Source organism: Saccoglossus kowalevskii, chromosome 17, assembly GCF_978046115.1.
Source record: "Saccoglossus kowalevskii chromosome 17, keSacKowa6.1, whole genome shotgun sequence".
Lineage (NCBI taxonomy): Eukaryota > Metazoa > Hemichordata > Enteropneusta > Harrimaniidae > Saccoglossus > Saccoglossus kowalevskii.
This window is the reverse complement of record NC_140657.1, coordinates 20,249,913-20,271,043: the sequence shown is the minus strand read 5'-3', so window position 1 is coordinate 20,271,043 and position 21,131 is coordinate 20,249,913. Positions and strand designations below refer to the sequence as shown.

The following is a 21,131-nucleotide window of genomic DNA, read 5'->3' as shown; positions in this document are numbered from 1 at the left end:
ACCCCAAGAACTTTTGACTTCTATATACAAAAAAAATTGGAATGATAATTGAGTATCGGCACATTTCTTACCAGTTGAATCTATGAGACATTCGGGGATTAAAAGTGAGGAAAGACGATGTAAAATCCATGATTGTAACAAGATCGGAGATGAAAACATTATCTACTTCATTGTCAATATAACATTATCAAAGAATGTAGACGGAAATCTCTCTCAGCTCTCTTTATTCATCAGCCACTTTTTAAAAAAAAATTAAGTATTGATGATCTATTCATTGAAATTGTTGTGACAAGTTTATCCTTTCCGATTTTGCATTGTTTGTTTTCTGTATTTTAGATCTGTTTTAGTCTTGTAGTAATGTATGTTGCTATTTTGGACATTACCTTACTTTTGTTTGTGTACATTCCAAATAAAATATCATATCATATCATATCATATCATATCATATCATATCATATCATATCATATCATATCATATCATATCATGTCATGTCATGTCATGTTATATCATATCATATCATATCATATCATATCATATCATATCGTATATCATATCATATATCATATCATATATCATATCATATATCATATCATATCATATATCATATCCTATCCTATCCTATCCTATCCTATCCTATCCTATCATATCATATCATATCATATCATATCATATCATATCATATCATATCATATCATATCATATCATATCATATCATAGATCATATCATATATCATATCATATCATATCATATCATATCATATCATATCATATCATATCATATCATATCATATCATATCATATCATATCATATCATATCATATCATATCATATCATATCATACCATATCATATCATATCGCTTTCGCAGTGATAGGACATTGTCACAGTAACTGGTCCTTTCATCGGAGTTGAGAATTAATGTCATTTATAGAATGGGCGTTACATCATGCATTCTTGTTATAGTGCTTTAATGACATACTGTATATATATATATATATATATATATATATATATATATATATATATATATATATATATATATATATATATATATATATTAATTATTACTAATGTATTGCAATACCACGAAATAAAATGACGACAAAGGTGAAAAACATTTTTATGCTAATTGCTATTTTACCATAGCATTATTGTGTGTGTTACAGTTAAGTTTCTTGAGAAACGTGTCCTAATATTTTTAGAACATGTACAATTCTATAAAACACAATGTTAAAAAAAATTGCATTTCTTGACACTTTTTAAAACCCAGATTTTTTTAAATAATTCAGAGCAACAAAAAGTACTTCTTCATTAACAATATATGATTTTTATCAGATTTTGTCACCAGGCTAGATTTTGAGATATTGCATAATTGAGATATTGCCATAGGAACCAATGGTAAAAGCATTATAATAGTGCCAAAATGGTGACTTTCCACTAAAATAAAACCAGCAATATCTCGAAAATAAGGCTGGTGACCCCCAAATTTTTTTAAGTGAATATCCTTATATTGCCTTGGAGTACAGTTTGTTGCAAAATGAATAAATTCTGTTTTTTTTCTTTTATGAGTAGACCCGGTGAGTAGGCTTCTGCTTTAAGGCAAATGAACACGTGAAACACACGAAACTGTTTCAACTCATAGTAGAAAACACGAATTAACCATTGTTTACCCTTACTCGCTTTTAAGGGTGTCATAATAAGCGAATGGTTATGTTATCAGAAATTGAAGACCTCAAATATACATTTGCACTAAGTAACTGTTTGATTGCTCAGCGCATTTGGGTCTATGTGCTGCAGGTTAGAGTGCATATACCTTTAAAGCGACCATCCGCCAGCAAATGACTTAGCCCAGGCATTTTCTGTGTTAAAATCACGAACTATCCATTTTTGCACAATCTGGGAAGTCCGAATTACTAAACGAAGTACAGCACCAACACATATAAACAATTATATCTCTAAAGTAAATATTCATAACTGGATCGGAAGTGAAAATTTGTTACTACTCTAAATATCCAGACATATTTTAGTATAAGGTGGTGATGCCGTCCATGACAGTTTTGGTGTTGTATATAATAGCGGTTATGATGCTGTCCATGACAGTGTTGTCAGTCATGGCAGAGGTGATTATGTGATCCATGTTGGTGTTGTCCATGACAGTGGTGATGATGGCATCCATGAAAGTGTTGTTGGTCACGGCAGCAGTGATGCTATTAAATAGCACATGTGATTTTGAAATAGTGATGGTGATATTGACATTTGAGAGTTACAAAAAGTTCATATACCAGGTTATGTTATATACTGTTTTGATATTTTGTATTAATGATAAATTGTATTTCAAATATATCATACTAATTTGTTGCTACCTTCTTTGGTATTCTGATGAGTTATTCAAAGAAGAAAACTATTTGAGTGTTTGCATTAGTTGTCTATTAACAATTAAAAAATACAATAAACTTTATATTACAAAAATAAAAGTTTGAATTTTGAAAGCGTTAAATGAAAGTTCATGAACTTGAATATTTTTGTGCAATAAATAATTTACAATAACATGTAAATATTGTGTCTGTTTAAACTATGTATTTTTTTCTGCACATGGCAAAATTGATAGGCCCACCTCCCAGGCAATGGGAAAAACGCATGCCCCCTTATCTGATTTTAAAATTGCTTGGCCCCCCTGTTTTTCCCCGGCACCCCATGCTGGAGAAAATGACCAGTCCCTTAGAGGGTATGGCTGAAGTCAATACATGGACGCCTATGGGGCGGAAATACGTCCCGGTACAGCCTCATCGTTGTTCAAAATGATAGATTTCAGCAACCAACCAGATCGCCAGGCCTTTTTTATTCTATTTATTTCAGTATTTACTTTGTTTACATTGTGTGGCTATTTATGATTGACGTGCCCCAGCTGCCTCAAGGTCACGTGTCACGTGGTTTACTGTTTTGATGTGTCTGCGTATAGGATGACCTCTAGGTTCTTGACAGTTCCTCGTCACATTTTCTGTCGGCGTGGTCGTCTAACGTATACTGCCTTATAGTCTGGGCGTATAATTCATATTTTCAGTAAAAACGCGATTACCGGGTTAACTGATGTGTTCGAGCTTGGAAATGGTGAGTGGTGCGGTTTAGTTTGCTGTTAGCTTATAACGTTTTTTCAGACGTCAATCAGGGTAAAACAATACAAGAGTGACAGCAAGACGACATGTCCTCATTACTAAAGTTACATACACGTTCATTTATTCCCCGACATTCACCAAGACTGTTTCGGAAACGCACAGTGCCTGTAACGTCCCGTCGGTACTCAACAACAGAGCAGGGCGACTCCACGTCGAGTGGTGTCCCATACGCACAGACATTGCAGAGCGAAGATAATGCCGCCCCTACCAACATCCCGGAGACTGCCGATGTTGTTGTCATCGGAGGCGGGAGTGTTGGATGTAACACGCTCTACCATCTAACTAAGCTTGGGGTGAAGAACGCAGTCTTGATTGAGAGAAATCAACTTACAGCTGGAACAACGTGGCACACCGCTGGTGAGTGTTTCGATTTCATTACTGGTATATAATAATAATTTATTGACACAACACCGATATAGTACAATACGGCAGTATGGCCACTGAATACAACTATTAACTACATTTAAAATAGAATTAACATATTTGGCGAAAGGTATCTTAATTAAGATGAGTATACAAAGCACTTAACAAATAAATGAATTTACATTCTTGATTTAGTTTTTCAAATTCTGGAAAGCTAATATCTCTATTTGATTTCATATATCCATGTTCTATAGTGCTTCCAATCACATAGAGATACCGTATATGCTTTATTAGATTTGCAGCGAAGCTAAAGCGTATGCGCTTATGTACTGATATGTCGCAGGTGTGTTTATGTGAGAAATATGATTTATTATTGAAAGGGTATTTGACTTAGAAAAAGATGTTTTCATATGCAGGATCTGCATGAGCCCTCAAACCTCTAGTATTTTCAGTTGGAAGGATACTAATCTCTAGCAACTTTTAGAAAAGGATGTCACAAAATATGCAAAATTTGGCTCTATCATTCTTACAGGTGCCATTTATAATAACATAGATCACCATTCATCAGAGCCAAATTATACATTCAAAAAAACAAAACTCAAGATCTAGCAGTAAAAAAAAATATGGTGATTTACTGCTAGACCTATGTATCTTTTCAGACATAGTAATTCTTAATGGTCGTTGTATGGGATACATTATAGGAAGGTATACATGCCATCAGAGTAGAGGCAGCAGCACAGTGGACTAGCAGGGGTTTTTCTAGAAAAAAACTGCAAGAGGGAGCACTGCTCTAATTCTAAGTTAAAATGGAGCATTCTATGTCTTCCTTGGGACCAAAATTACTATCAGACAGGTCACAGTTGAAGACTGTGGCCACATGTGATCCCCGGTCAATCAGAATTTTATCATGATGGTTGCCAGAGGATCTGCTCCCCAGGTTAAGAGGGCGCATGGCCATTTTTTTGTTTAAAAAAATCCCTGACTAGTACATTATTATTAGTTATGCTATTTTTAACAAAAAAAGCCAGTTTTGTATCCATTCTTTAAATCTGACCCTATCTGATCACTGTCAGATCTCTTTTAGACTGGATACTAATGCAATATCCAACATTATATTATACCAGTATATTGATGGTGTTAATCCATTGATTTGATTGGTCCAAACACAAAATTTGCATATGCAGTCCATGGTATATTGGCTGATAATGCACGGCTTAACCAAGTGGCCCTGGAACATGAATTGACTACAGGTTTAATACGGAAATACATAAAACCGGTATTATTTGATTTTTAGGGAAATATAGTGGTTGCATTTTGGAAGAATATTGAAAAAAATACTGAATTAAAAACATCTGAAAAGTTATTTAACTATAATATTGCTTTTTGTTATTGGTGGGATCCAAGTTGTGAGCGTCGGTCGTTGGGTGATTGTCGTTCGCCACACAAACCTAAACCACCGTTTCTCAACACCGTGAGGTGCCTACACGAACGTCAGAACGCTATGTTCTTAGAGATGGATTGCGAACTTCCAACAAAGAAAACATGATCTTTAAGTACAAGATATAATTGAGGGATTTAATGACATAAAAATGCAAAAAACTATGAGTCACACGCAAAAATGTATGCCACCAATAACAACCGGTGTCCGGTAGCGGCAGAGCACCCAGGCAATTGCCATCTGTTTCAAAAAATACGGGACAACGCAGGATTCGACGACGATATATGGTATTGTAATTCTCCACTATGGGTAAATAAATTACAGGAGATGATGAAGGTAATTTCGAAAGCTACAGATTTGTGCCGAGTGTACACCAACCACTGTATTAGAGCGACGGCGTGCAAAGTCTTTCGGCCGGAGTTGAGACAAGGCATATCATGTACGTGTCACAAAAACGATGCGAAAATCCGATCTTACACCATCAAACTTACCCCAGAACAACGACAAAACTTGTCAGTCATACTGTCACAAAACTTTGGTTATACTAAAGGTATCCAGGTCAGATGTTGGAACTGAGGTCGCTGTGCCGGTCGCCGTACATGATACACCGCGTCCCGCCGCGTCTCAAATTTCAGTCGAACCAAGTACCGCTGAACATCAAATATCCACAGTTACAAGTAGTATGATGAGTCACAAAACCGGTTTATTTCACAACTGTACTTTCAATGGGCAAATTACAGTCCAAATTGTACAAAAACCGGAATTAAAACGTGGAAAATCCGTTGTTTAAATGATCCAAACTGTACACGACCCTGTATTTCAAATCGTGTTGAGCGTCAGTAAAAGGTCAGAAAGGTCATCCTTTGTTATGCTAATTTGTGTGTTTACGCTGCTCTATTCAACGTGGATATGTTTCTTTTTCATGTGGAATAAAAATTAGTTTGTATTCAATTTGAACTGTGTTGCGCATGTAATTTTTGTATGCATTCAGCGTACAACTACATACTATTCTTATAAATATTCATGTTCAAGGGCCATAATCATGATCTTTTAGTAGATGAAAGTAAACTCTTTTTTTACTAGTTTTATCGAATTGTCAATATACTGGTATAATATAATAGCAATAACCCCCGCCGAAGTTGGGTATACCACTTGATATTGCACAATTCACTCCATATATGCACTCACCTGCGGCTCGTGCATATATGGCGTGAATTGTGCAATATCTCGTGGTATACCCGCCTTCGGCGGGGGTTATTGCTTAAACATAGTATCGCATTCTAATGACAAAATTTTTACTGACAACAGTCAGCAATGAAATATTTCTTATTTATGGGATGGGGACTCACACTATAACTTTTATAATGCTTTACAAAGTAAAGATTCATTATCACTGAGAAACAAATTTAAAAAAAAAATATTTAATCTTTCGTAGCAGTCAATTGACATTGCGGGTGCTATGTTGTCAAATATATATTTAGAGGCAGTCGGTAAAAGTCTAAAAAAGAAATGGAAAAATACAAAACAGAAACAAAAAAAATAAAAATTCCAAATGGTACACACGAGATCGTTTCACCATGAAAAATGATGTAAACAAAATGTCAAACAAAGTACCTAAGCCAAGAGCCATACAATAAACTACTGAGACTCGGATGCTATAGCCTGGAAAAAAGAATCAAAGAGTAATATATTAAGTAAACTTGAGAACTTGAACCCAAATGAGTATTGACGTCTCATGAAAGAACTAAAAAAATAACCAAGCCGACGACAAGTGTGAAAATGTTGAAAGTGCAAAAAATGTTCCAGCACTTTAAAAATCTGAATGAAATAGACCCAAATATCAAAAAAGACTTAGAAACATTTACAAATATTCTCAAATCAACTAATCTTGACCAACCAATATCACAGTTAGAAATACAAAAGGCAATAAGCAACCTAAAAAATGGAAAATCACCCGAAATAGATAAAATCACCAACGAAATGATAGAAGCATGTTTAACATACTGATAAATGAAATCCAGGGCGGTAGGTAGTCGTCGCGCCAAGCATGCACGAGATATATGGGTCTCATATAAACAAGATGGCGATGTTGACTGTTGCGCAAATCAATGAGTACAAACTGAGATGTTACAAAGCTTTAATTAGGTATTTTTAGGTGTTTGCAAGGTATCAAAGTCACCGACAGTAATTAGTGCAAGTCACGCCAAGGTAAAACCTCATACTCATAAATTATACCCAGTGAATATGTAAAATTGAGCATAGAACACATTATCTAAATGATAAAACCGTGAATTTAAAACCCACTGAATATGCCTGAAATGCTAAATCAGCAAAATTTAAACCCAGTGAAAATTAGTCTTTTTACAGTACTTGTGATTGCCATTAGAACTCATTGGATTGTGGGAAAATCAATGTTTATCAACACAAATGTTGCACATGTGTAGTGTGACAACTGCCACGCTTTAAAATGACAACAAATATTCACTGAAAATAGATACAGGTAGTTTTATTCCTACTACATATTATCGGCAGAAAACCTTAGATTGATCCCTGTATTAAAGCACAAGGGATTTAGGTTTTGTACAGTTGTTGTGAAATTGTATTCAACAGGAACCTTAAATCAAATTTAGAAGTGCCTCCTTAAATAAAGTACCGGGTAAGTCATAAAAAGTGGCCATTTCTCCAGCTGTTGGAATATGGGGATAATAACCCCAATCCATAAAAAAAATGGACAAAACAGACCACAACAACTACAGAGGCATAACCCTGTAGTACCATGAGTAAATTATTTACACTTGTTCTAAAACAGAGACTCCTTGATCGCATTGACAAGGACAAAATTACCTAAATTTAGTACAAGTATATATATTTGTTCTTAACCAGTTACTTACAAAATATTTATGCAAACAAAAATATATTTTTGCTTGTTTTGTTGACCAAGAGAAAGCTTTCGACTTCATATGGCATGAGGGTCTTAAGTTTAAACTTGTCCAAAATAGCATTACTGGGAAATTCTACAAAATCATTAGATCAATGTATTCAAACTCCACAGGATGTGTAAAAGTAAAAGAAGGCCTAACCAAACTATTTCCAATCCAGAAAGGTATTAGACAAGGTGATGGATTAAGTCTTTTGCTATTCAATATATACTTTATAACGACATTAAAAGACACATTGATCTATCACAAAATGACCCACCAACTCTACTGGACAGTCAGTTGTCATGTCTTTTATACGCAGATAATTTTCTTTTGCTGTCAAAGTCACACACTGGATTACAAAATGCATTAAACTCACTTGAGATTTATAGCAAAAAATGGCAACTAGAGTTAAACATCTCAAAATCAAAAACAATCATTTTCAATAAATCAGGGAAACGTCTAATGCACAATTCTCTCTTCGGGTCAACAAATCTGCCGGGGTCAATATTTTTATGGTCTACAACACATGTAATTTTGGATTTATATGCATTTCCATTGCAGATACACTTCTAATAAAACAAATACAGTAATAGTGGTAATCTAACCTATAATGGCATGAACACTATAAGATTAAGAATTTACTAAGGGACAACATCAAAAGTTCAATGTAGGATAAAAAACTTAATTCCTTTAGTTTTTTCCCAAACCCCCACCCCCACTGAAACTTAATTGATAAATATTGATCATGGCATCAGACTACATTCACCATTAAATACAAATTGATAATCGAACAGTAGCATTGCATAGCAGTCCGTTGTCGGGTGGGTGTAAAAATACTTTACAAATGCACCAATAACAAAGAAAAACAAGCCATGCATGGCACAATCCCCGTTAGTTATCAAATTTAAGATATATAGTTTTGTTTATAGTAATATAGCTGGAATATAATTTTTTAACATTAAAATGATTGACATTTGTATCTGATTGTCAAACAAGTACTTGTCCATATTGAGAGATATTGCTCTGGAACAGCATTCAAAATCAGCCATTTTGAATACATGTATATATATAACATGATGTATAACGAATATATAAAATTTGAATATAATCAGTCAAAGCATTTATGAGATATGGCTCTAGAACCCCAATCATTAAAGCAAAATTGCCGTCAGTCAGCCATTTTGAATCCAATCTGAAAAATAAAATGATGTGCATCAGGAACCCGTCTAATGTATGTACCAAGTTTGAACGAAATCCATCCATAAATACCAGAAATGCTTGATATATGATGACTTTTTAGCACAAAAATGACCATCAGTCGGGCAAGTTGAATAGGATCGTCAAACCAATATATCTGTCTATCTATGACATCATGTATAATGAATATTTCAAATTTGAATATAATTAGTCAAAACAAGTCGGAGATATGGATCTAGAAGCCCATTCATTAAAACAAAATGGCCGCCAGACAGCCATTTTGAATCCGATCTGAAAAATAAATGATGTGCATCAGGAACCTGTAATGTCTAATATATGTACCAAGTTTGAACAAAATCCATCCAGAAATGCTTGATATTTGATGATTTTTTTAGCACAAAAATGGCCACCATTTGGCCATTTTGAATAGGATCGTCAAACCAATATATCTGTCTATCTATGACATCATGTATAATGAATATTTCAAATTTGAATATAATCAGTGAAAGCAAGTCAGAGATATGACACAAGAGCCACATTCATTAAAACAAAATGGCCGCCAGTCGGCCATTTTGAATCTTAGCTGAAAAACAAAATGAAGTGCATCAAGGTCCTATAATGTCTAATGTATATACCAAGTTTAAACAAAATCCATCTGTAAATAGCCGAGAAATGCTTGATTTCGATGATTTTTAGCACAAAAATGGCCACCATTCGGCCATCATGAATCAGATCGTGAAACAAATTGATGTGCATATGTATAATATCATGTATGATGTATGTGTGAAGTTTGATTGTGATTGGTCCAGGCATTTCTAAGATACAGGTCCGGACGCACGCACAGACGCACGCACGGAGGTCAAAACATAAGTCCCCGTTTTCGGACTGCGTCCGAACGGGGACTAACAAGCTTTATTTGTACCTTGCTTTTAAGAAGTACATTTAATTTACAAAGGTACATAGGTAGTACAATGAAATTGTTTTTTTTCATGATTGGATAGAAAAAAGCGAACTACAAATACCGGTACTCCAAGATTTTTTTGACATCATTAAAAAATAAAATCGTTTTTGTAGGATGGAAACTTTTTTTAGGTCAACCCCACCCCCACCCCCAAACTAAAGCAAATAAGTTTGTTATCCGACATAAATCTTTTGACGTCTTCCCTAAACAATAAGAAATTATTGAAAAATACCGAATATAGTACAGTGGCCCCTCGCTAAGTCGTGGGTGTCGGGATCCAAGCAAAAACCGCGACTTATCGAGGGCCGCGACTTACCGAGGAACATCATGAAACCGTTCTTGAAGAAACGTAAACAGCTTTATGAATGTCACCATTGTCGGACAATTTCGCACGTTTTTCTATTCAGTACTTAATTCTCGCATATATCTCATTTTTAATTACATTGAATAAGAATATTATATCACAAAAGTATAATAATTATAATCTTCCAAAATGTTGGATGTACTGGATAATTTATCAGTTTTTAACTATTTTAAGACGAACTATTCCTTGAACTAAAAAAAGACAAATTAAAATAAAAAATTTACAAGATACATAATAATATTCTGATAGGAATGTGTCCTTTAACCATTTCTCAGACTTGTTTTGACCAGGTCTGTTGAAAGTAGTTACAAAGACAATACATGATGTATAATAAATCTAATTAAGTGTCTGGCCATCTCTTTTACCACCAAGAGAATTATTACCAGTCATGGGTATTTTATTGACGGGACCTTGCTTGCCATTTTAGAAAAAGGTTATTGATTTGGGTATCTTATTGACTTGTAATTTAAATGTCAATAAGGCATTTAGAATGCCTGGTTTTATAAAACGTGTTCTGCATATTAAAGGTGGTGGTCGTCGCACCGTGCATGTGCAACATTGTGTTGATAAACATTGATTTTTTCCACAATCAAATGCGCTCTTCTAACGAAATCACGATTATGAGTTTTGACCTGGGTGCGATTTGCACTAATTATTGTGAATGAATCCTTCAATACCTTCCAATCACAAAAAAAAAATACCTAATTAAAGCTTGGTAACTTCTCAGTTTGTACTCGTTTGTCTGTCCAACATTCAAACACGCCATCTTTGTTTATACATGGAGATGAGACCCATATCTTGTGTATGCCTGGCTTGACGGTCACCGCTCTTTAAGTTATTCGTCACACTTTACAATTCCTATGTCAAGACACTTCTAGAATACTGTTCAGTGGTTGTAGTTTCCTTGGCAGAAATCACGAATTGATTATTTTGAGCATGTGCCAATTTATAAATAGATTCTTCTATAAGTAGAAAAAGTATTCAGGGATTTTTTCAGTTCCTTTAATGTCGCGAGCATGTCTTTTTAGCGAATTTAGCGAGAGAACTGATTCGCTAATTCAAGATGTCGCTAATGACTTTATTATAAATTCAAAATGGGGCTTGGGGATCTGTATACAGCAATCCGGAACATAAAATTCTGGGGCGCTTCCTAATTACACTTGACAGTTTTTCTTTGTTTTTATCGAGGTGATAACTTCGCATTTGTTTTGGCACGAGACAGACAAGTATTGTGAAAACAGGAAATCAACACAATGACAAGAGAGATTCACTAAATCAACATTTCGCAATTACGTCATTTTACCACATTTCGCTTTTTCAACATGTTTTACAGTACTTTGATATTATACATATAGGTACTATAGGTGGATCTCCCTCGGTTTTGTTCATTCTATGATGATATCTTTAATTTTGATGAATATTTCTGTGGGATATGTCTTGTACATTGTCCTTGTATAAATTTTATTAATTATTCTTGTATTGTTTCAGAGTATTTATTGTATTTTAATTGGAGTCTGTAAAGCTATCATCGGCACATTACGTCTTTAAAATAAATAAATAATATATAATGGTATTTGATTTGTTTTATGTTTGAGGATTTTTGAATGGTGGCTATTTTTGTCCTCAAAATATTCATCAAAAATGTCATAAACCATTTCTCTGGCATGCCTTGGTCAATTTCATTCAAACATCACACATGATGAGTTACTAATGCGCATAATTTTATTTTAAATGTATTTTTAATTTGTTTTATTTGATTTCATTTTGTCGACAGAGGAGAGCTACTCACTCATATTACTGATTGTCTGTCGTTGTCAACGTTACATTCTTCAATTTTATAGAACTTTTATAGAAAGTGGCTTGCCTGTCATATTTTGAATTTGCTCTCCATATGATATTCGTGAAAATTTCCAATTATCGATGAAATAAACATTTTTTAAAAGTATTACCATATTTTGGTATACTTACTTGCAGGGTTGGTATGGCGACTGCGTCCCAATGACATTGATAATGAGATTCTCAACTACAGTCGAGTACTGTTCCGAGAAACGTTGGAGAAGGAAACTGGTATCAGTACGGGATGGATTGACAATGGTGGTTTATTTATCGCTTCAAATAAAGTTCGACTAGACGAGTACAAGCGACTACAAACAGTAAGTTTACAGAATAACACACATTTCCTCTTTGTATTATATGTAGAAGACTTTATAATACCATGAATTACTGTAATCATAATGAGAAATGATGAAATCAGTTGCTATGGCAACAAATATTGAAGCACTGAAAGCTAATGTGTACTTTTGGAAACAAAATCGTGTTCATGTCTAATCATGAACAAACCAAAAAAGCTTTTGGTTTTTTTTGTATATATACATTTCGATATTTGCAGGACTAACTTTATTTAAGGAGGCACTCCTAAATTTGATTTAAGCATCCTGTTGAATTTAATTTCACAGAAACTGTACAAAATCTAAATCCCTTGTGCTTTAATACAGGGGTCAATCTAAGGTTTTCTGTCGATAATATGTAGTAGGAATAAAACTACCTGTATCTATTTTCAGTGAATATTTTTGTTATTTTAATGACTATAATTTTGAGTAATGTAAAATAACAATATATCTCATTGTTTCTCTGACAAATTTGTGAATTTTAAAACCAGTAAAATTGCTCGAAGCATCAAAATGGGTAAATAAAATGCCAGTGAAAATAAATGGTTTTTACAGTACTGTAAAATGACTAATTTTTATTGGGTTTAAATTTCCCTGATTTACCATTAAAGGTTTCATTTACCATTCAGCTTTAAATTCATGGTTTTATCATTTAGATAATGTGTTCTATGCTAAATTTTACATATTCACTGGGTTTTAATTTAGCACATTTTCCAGTCATCGAAATAAGCAAAATTAAAACCCAGTGAATAATTAATCCTTTTACAGTATGTTATTTTTCACCTAAAAATCCTCAAGCATGTGTTTTTGACCACCTTCATATAAATACCACCCGGCCATATTGATTACTTTTTATGTTAAACTCCATAAAAGGAATATGAATGGGAAAATACATTTATATTGCCCTGAACATCCATAATTATTTAGAGTGGCATTAATTAATTTTTCCCATCTTTATCAATTATAAAATAATCAAATTTAGGTAGTCCCAATGCAATTTATATGTAATTTGACCTGTATTTGAAGACCATTTATACAATGTGACCAGTGACAGTTTTGGCAATGGTTTGGTCAAATAAACCTGTGCACAAAAACTAAAATGATGGAAGATGATCTCATACATAAACTTTTACACAAGTCTATTCACTGACGTTTTCAATTTACTTGAGACAAACAAACTTGTATATTTATTTGTTTTAAATCGGAAGGGTCGTCACCTGCGCACACAAGAGAATTGAGTCCCAAGCGACGATAACAACACACGCTAAAAACACAAAGGCTCATCATGGGTAGACGCTTGTTTGTAAACAATGACACGCTATGGCCATCTGACACATGCGCAGGTGACGACTCCCTCGCTTTAATCTTCAAATATTCGTTGACAAATTACCTCTTAACCTGAGAAATTATTGTTATATTTTAATTTTCAAAATAATTAATTAACCCCAATTTAAATTTAAAAACCACCTGTTCATAAACATTCTTTGAGTACCTTGTGTGCTAGCTTGGTTATTTCCTATTATTTTGTGGGTAGATGCCTTTAATTTTCTCATTGTAGCTTTGTGTTTGCCTTTCAAGTAGGTATACATGATAGATATTATGGCTAGCAATGGACTGACTAAATGGTGGACTTGATGACTTACCCAGACCCTGAAATCCACAAATAGTCTGTCTGTCATCAAAACGTTTGGTGTTCTGTTGAAGCATAATGATGTAAACCATCACAGTTTGTTTTCACTAGATGTGTATGTTCTTGTTTTAGCTAGGGAAACCATTTGGGATAGAATCACATGTGCTGACACCACAAGAGAGTCTGAAGGTGTATCCACTACTGAATATTGATGATCTCTATGGAACTCTGTACAGTCCAGGGGATGGCACGGTGGACCCGGCTGGATTGTGTACAGCACTCACTAAGGCGGCTACAACTGCTGGTGCCACGGTAAGTTTAATTTTCTCAATATATGCGTTTTTGGTTTTGATCTATTCTAGTGGATTGTTACAGTAATGTGTTGGATGGTTACAGTGCTGTAACAGATTGTTACATTGCTGTAATAGATTGTTACAGTGCTGTATTGGACTGTTACATTGTTGTAATGGATTGTTACAGTCTGTGCTGTAATGGATTGTTACATTGATGCACTGGACTGTTACATTGTTGTAATTCATTGTTACCATGCTGTAATACATTGTTACATTGATGTACTGGACTGTTACATTGTTGTAATGGATTGTTACAGTGCTGTAATGAATTGTTACATTGATGTAATGGTTTGTTACATTGTTGTAATGGATTGTTACAGTGCTGTAATGAATTGTTATATTGATGTAATGGTTTGTTACATTGTTGTAATGGATTGTTACAGTGCTGTAATGAATTGTTATATTGATGTAATGGTTTGTTACATTGTTGTAATGGATTGTTACAGTGCTGTAATGAATTGTTATGTTGATGTAATGGTTTGTTACATTGTTGTAATGGATTGTTACAGTGCTGTAATGAATTGTTACATTGATGTAATGGTTTGTTACATTGTTGTAATGGATTGTTACAGTGCTGTAATGAATTGTTACATTGATGTAATGGTTTGTTACATTGTTGTAATGGATTGTTACAGTGCTGTAATGAATTGTTATATTGATGTAATGGATTGTTACAGTGCTGTAATGAATTGTTATATTGATGTAATGGTTTGTTACATTGTTGTAATGGATTGTTACAGTGCTGTAATGAATTGTTACATTGATGTAATGGTTTGTTACATTGTTGTAATGGATTGTTACAGTGCTGTAATGAATTGTTACATTGATGTAATGGTTTGTTACATTGTTGTAATGAATTGTTATATTGATGTAATGGATTGTTACAGTGCTGTAATGAATTGTTATATTGATGTAATGGTTTGTTACATTGTTGTAATGGATTGTTACAGTGCTGTAATGAATTGTTACATTGATGTACTGGACTGTTACATTGTTGTAATGGATTGTTACAGTGCTGTAATGAATTGTTACATTGATGTAATGGTTTGTTACATTGTTGTAATGGATTGTTACAGTGCTGTAATGAATTGTTATATTGATGTAATGGTTTGTTACATTGTTGTAATGGATTGTTACAGTGCTGTAATGAATTGTTATATTGATGTAATGGTTTGTTACATTGTTGTAATGGATTGTTACAGTGCTGTAATGAATTGTTATATTGATGTAATTAATGGTTTGTTACATTGTTGTAATGGATTGTTACAGTGCTGTAATGAATTGTTATATTGATGTAATGGTTTGTTACATTGTTGTAATGGATTGTTACAGTGCTGTAATGAATTGTTACATTGATGTAATGGTTTGTTACACTACTGTAATGGATTACTTTCCATTCATGATTTACAAGAATACTAACTTGAATTTGAGTTCTGTAGGGAGTTGGAAATACATGTATACAAATTGATACAAATTTTCACGTCTTCATTTTACTTCTGCATATTACTGACATGTGAATTAACCAATCAAGAGTTGTTTGATTTCAGGTGTTAACAAACTGTCCTGTCACCGGTATTGATGTTAAGGAAGATGACCTTGGTGTGAAGCGAGTGAAGGGTGTTCATACTGTATCTGGTACTATACGAACACCCCTCGTGGTCAACTGTACAGGTACTATAACAAATTTCAATTGTTAGTCATCTTGTAATAAATAATTTTATAGCGTTATTTTTCTATTCCCCAGTATTTTGGTACAAGTTTTTCCATATTTTTTTCTGTGTGATACGTCTTTCTTGAACCTTACATACTGATGTTTTTTTTAGCTAAAATGTGAATAAAGAAATTGATTTACTTGTGAAACGATATAAAACAATGATGGTGGTTGTCTTTAAATGATGTATGCAAAAAACATTTAATTTAAAGAGTGTCAGTGCCATTCTTATTTTACTGTGTTTTAACTCTAGGTGTGTGGGCGCCGATCTTGGGTGCAATGGCAGGAGTTAAAGTTCCCCTCGTCGCTATGAAGCATGCCTATATTGTAACAGAAAGAATCGATGGTATTCGAAACATGCCCAACCTGAGAGACCATGATGCTTCAATTTACCTGAAAGTGCAAGGAGATAGTCTATCCATTGGTGGTTACGAACCTAATCCAGTGTTCTGGGATAAGGTATGTCAATAGTGCCCTCAAACGTTCATATTATTGAAACTTTTGTTTTTAAGTTGTATCAATAGCGCCATCTAGAGTTCATATTATTGAAACTTTTGTTTTTAAGTTGTGTCAGTAGCGCCATCTAGAGTTCATATTACCGAAACTTTTGTTTTTAAGTTGTATCAATAGCGCCATCTAGAGTTTCTTTGTTGAAACTTTGTTTAAAGAACATTATTAATAGCTGTCGCTGGGTTATTAGTCATTTCTCTTTACTTAAAGCTAGAGGGTCGTCACCTGCGCACGCGCGGGAATTGAGTCCCAAGCGACGATAACAACACACGCTAAAAATGCAAAGGCTCATCATGGGTAGACACTTGTTTGTAAACAATGACACGCTATGGCCATCTGACGGTTGCGCAGGTGACGACTCCCCCGCTTTAATATTGACTTGACTACAATTGCTGATTGTTTAATCCTTATAAGTAACAAATGTCTAGGATTTGATCGCTACATAAATCTTTATCAGTGGACTAAACCTAGTCTCTGTTCATACGTCTTAGTTATTGACTTTTACAGGTGGAGAACGAGTTTGCTTTCTCATTGTTCGACCTGGATTGGGATGTCTTTACACAGCATGTTGAGGGCGCTATGAACAGAGTGCCAGTTTTAGAGACCACTGGTATAAAGTCAACTGTATGTGGGCCAGGTAGGTCACGTAGCATGGCTTGTATCACTGCCTTAAAGCGAAAAACTAATGACAAACGAACACTGCTCTTTGAGAAATTAAAATCCTTCCTTCCTTTAATAAACCTTTTGAATGCTAGACTTTTGTCCCTATTTTGAAAAACAAATTGGATGAATGGTTGGTTTGGTTCAAAATCCAAAGTACAGAAAAGTGTACAAAATTTTGTACCAATCTTTGGTGGGAAAAATTGTAAAAGAAATGAGCAATGATGAAAAGTCAGTTTGCATTTTAGTTGAAATATGACAACCCCCCTGTTCAATGTCTATTTCTTACCATGTGAGATAACTTTTGTAGGCTTGTATTTAGTTATTGACATCACTGATACACATTAAATTGATAAACAAAATGTAATACAGATGAACCCAAAGTAATCTAATATTGATAAGAAACACAACTCATCTTCACAAATCTCAAAATAATTTGATGGCAGTTCCTTAATTAAATTTGGATGTCATATTCCCGCCAAAATATTGTTTTTTTTTTACTAAAGGAACATAATGCCTCATTGGCCGCAGGTCTTGATTAAATTTTTTTTTTTCAAAATATAGATTTTTTAGTCCCCGTTCAGGCGCAGCCTGAAAAGGGGACTTATAATTCAGGTTTTGTCCTTTTTCCGTCTCCAACATTTTCTCAGAAATTCTACAGCAGGTATCAGTGAAACTTGGCAGGTTGATGAACAAGTGTCTTCCGAGTATGCACGTAATTTTTTTTCCAGATCTGAAAATTCCAAGTGAGTCTTTTTCACGATTTTTATCAAAAATTACCTCTCCCAGCAACATTGACAGAACGTCTGCGCATGCTCAGAATAAATTAATTACTGTAAAATACTTTATTTTTGCTTGCAAAATTTTTTTGCTATTTTCGCTGAAGGAATGTTTCAGTTAAAATAAAATCCAGCGAATATTCCCTTTTTCCTATATTTTACAGTCAAACTTGTCAAAAATCAATGAAAATAAATTCAATACAAAAAACAGCCAGAAAAAGTCTTTTCAGCGAATGATAATTCCAGCTGAAATAAAATATTTTACAGTAGATTAGATCTGTGAGTAACGCTACAGCACGTGATTTCTCCATTGCGTGCAATTTATTATAGTACTGTTTATACATGTATTCTGTTCGGCTCAGTGGTCTCATTCACTAGTTACTAGAAGAACTAGTAACCTTATTTGATTTCAAGAACTTCAAGAAGGCGGCATAAGAGACGTGTTTGCAAAGGTAAGTTCTCCAGTTTCTACAAAATTGAATGTATTTTGGGGTACGATTGGTGTACATTCTGTGACGTACGTACGGACGTGAATATTATGATGATTGCCAGCTTTATATTCTTGTGAAAAGCCAAAAAAGCAAACAATTGTCTCCAATCTACGAAACTAGTTTGTAAATTGTATACCCTGTCAAATTATTGTACACGGACGATTAATTCATGGGGACATAGTTTCAAGTTAGTAAATCGTTATCCGGTCTTTTGCTTGTGTCGCGATTTCCGAAATATCCACAACTCGGGGGTGGGGGGTGGGGGGAGGAGAATGTCCCTGTGTCGATCAATTTATTCATTATATAATAGTAGGTTGCATATGATTATATTCGTATTTTTATGTTGTGAGTATTAAACTGTTAGTTGTAATGAAGATTTTGCCGATCTCGTACGATTCAACATGGCCGATGTGCAGTGACAACACGTGTATGGACGTTCGGTCGAGTAGTCTGCAACGGACCATGAAATCGCCCGGCGTTTTTTCGGCATTTTTTTTTAGTTTTTTTTTAAATATTTTAGGTATTTCATTCACTCCTGGCGCCTAAAAGAGTCTACTTTATATTTTACCGTAGTCATTGACACCTATTGTGAATAGCCCGAATGGGTAAGCTTCGTTTCGACAATGAGCTGTTATTTCTGCGAACAATGTTAAATTATTCTTTAAATGCTCAGTTTATATTTTGAAAACAACAAATTTTTTGATTAAAAAAAAAATCATGCCGTTTTCCCTGTCAAAATCAAAGCATAAACATGTAAAGATCTTGCCAGAACATCGGTAAATCTACTACCGCATTGCGTTCACCACTGAACCGTCATTAACATATTTAAATGAGCCACGTGTAAATGAGAACAAGGCGGATATCTATCGCTTCGCGCATTTACATTCGACCGAAATCATTCGTTTACGATGAAACTAAGTTGAATATTACTTCCAATTTATAAAAATTCAACGAATTAAATTTTTGTGCGTTATTATAATCATTACTGAATAATAATCAACAATTGCAATACTTCGAAAACAAGTAAGTTATTCACTTGCGAAACACAGAATGACCAGATTGTGCTACCGTGATCATTCGCTACCGGTACTAACCACTAAAGCAATGTATTCGTGTTTGTATTTATTCGAAACTTCTTTTAGAACATACTTTACTTTTTGTTATCAACAAGATTATAAAAAAAAATAATGGATGTTACAGTATGTGAATTTTTTGGGGGGATTCAATTCCAACATTTCGCGATGCCTATGAACCAAAGGCCTTTCACTCTTCTCTGAGTGTGACACCTAAACCAGAGGTTTTATGGTGTATAAATTGGCACTAAATGAAAAGGCCGTTGAACCTTATTCAAATTTATAAATACATGTTATTATGTATTTCATTATGAAAACTGACTAAATTAAATGTGATCTTATTTTTAATTATGATTATGATTTATATTGGTAATGACGTTTTCATCCAATATTATTTGTGCAATTGTTAAAATGCCTACCTACACATTTATTGTTTTTGTTTCTGTTGCCCTGAAATAGACATTTGTAAAAAAAAAAAAAAAAAAATTAAAAAAATCATGCTTGATTAAAATTCAAAAAAAAAAGATGTAGTCATGTAGCCCCTTCCTGTTACCTGTTTTCAACTTCTTCCAAAGTAAAACTGGCGAAGCCTTGTAATTGCCATACAATCATCAACTGTGGGAAAACTTGTATGTTATTGAAAATCTTTATTTTGTTGTCTGTGAATTAATATAATATTTGAAATGGCGTAATGGATCAAAATATTCTCAAACAATCAGTCTTCTGATGACACTACACTGCGCATTTATGCACAGTCAGTATCCCAATGCGCGATCACAGCTTACTAAGTGATGATTGTGGTTGAAATGGAAAACTGAATACAAAAATCCAGTAATATCTCAAACTAATTTCCGTCTGCTGTGAATGCATGTTTCGTTGCATCAAATAAATAACCCAATTTTATGATAGAAGCTTGCAATCTTGTGCCATACAGGGTCAAGTGATTGAGCAATAACAAATGTGATTTTATGTATTAGGTCATTGAATGTATCCAAAAACATGGTACCAATGATCTGAAATTTCAGGAGTGCTCGCGGAAGGTTTATCAATCCTGCGTATTGTCTTGTTCTTTTTCAATCCTGCATTTCAGTTACTAGAATTCATACTAAAAAAATAGTTTCTGTTTTTCTTCTAATAATTCGTCCACTTTCAAAAACAAATATTTTTCCATAGTCGAAATGCTAGAAGAATACAAAACTACTGTGATTTCATAGCGATACCTGTAGGGCCATTGTCAATTAGTTCGCCTGATCAACACAGCGTTATACATAGGACTAATATTGAATCACGGAGAGTAAAATCTTGTGATACTAATCTCTAGAACCACTCAGATTGGTTC

At 34.0% G+C, this 21,131-nt stretch overlaps 1 protein-coding gene across 1 annotated transcript in view; it reads left to right on the top strand.

Annotated features, from left to right (window-relative positions):
• Positions 1–2,971: 2,971 nt before the first annotated feature.
• Positions 2,972–21,131, top strand: part of Sardh (sarcosine dehydrogenase, mitochondrial) — a 33,315-nt gene continuing 15,155 nt past the window's right edge. Inside the window, 6 exon segments of the mRNA NM_001184931.1 lie at positions 2,972–3,530; positions 12,392–12,570; positions 14,348–14,527; positions 16,116–16,239; positions 16,533–16,738; positions 17,297–17,426. Coding sequence (NP_001171860.1) covers positions 3,200–3,530; positions 12,392–12,570; positions 14,348–14,527; positions 16,116–16,239; positions 16,533–16,738; positions 17,297–17,426 — 1,150 coding nt within the window. The 5' untranslated portion in view covers positions 2,972–3,199.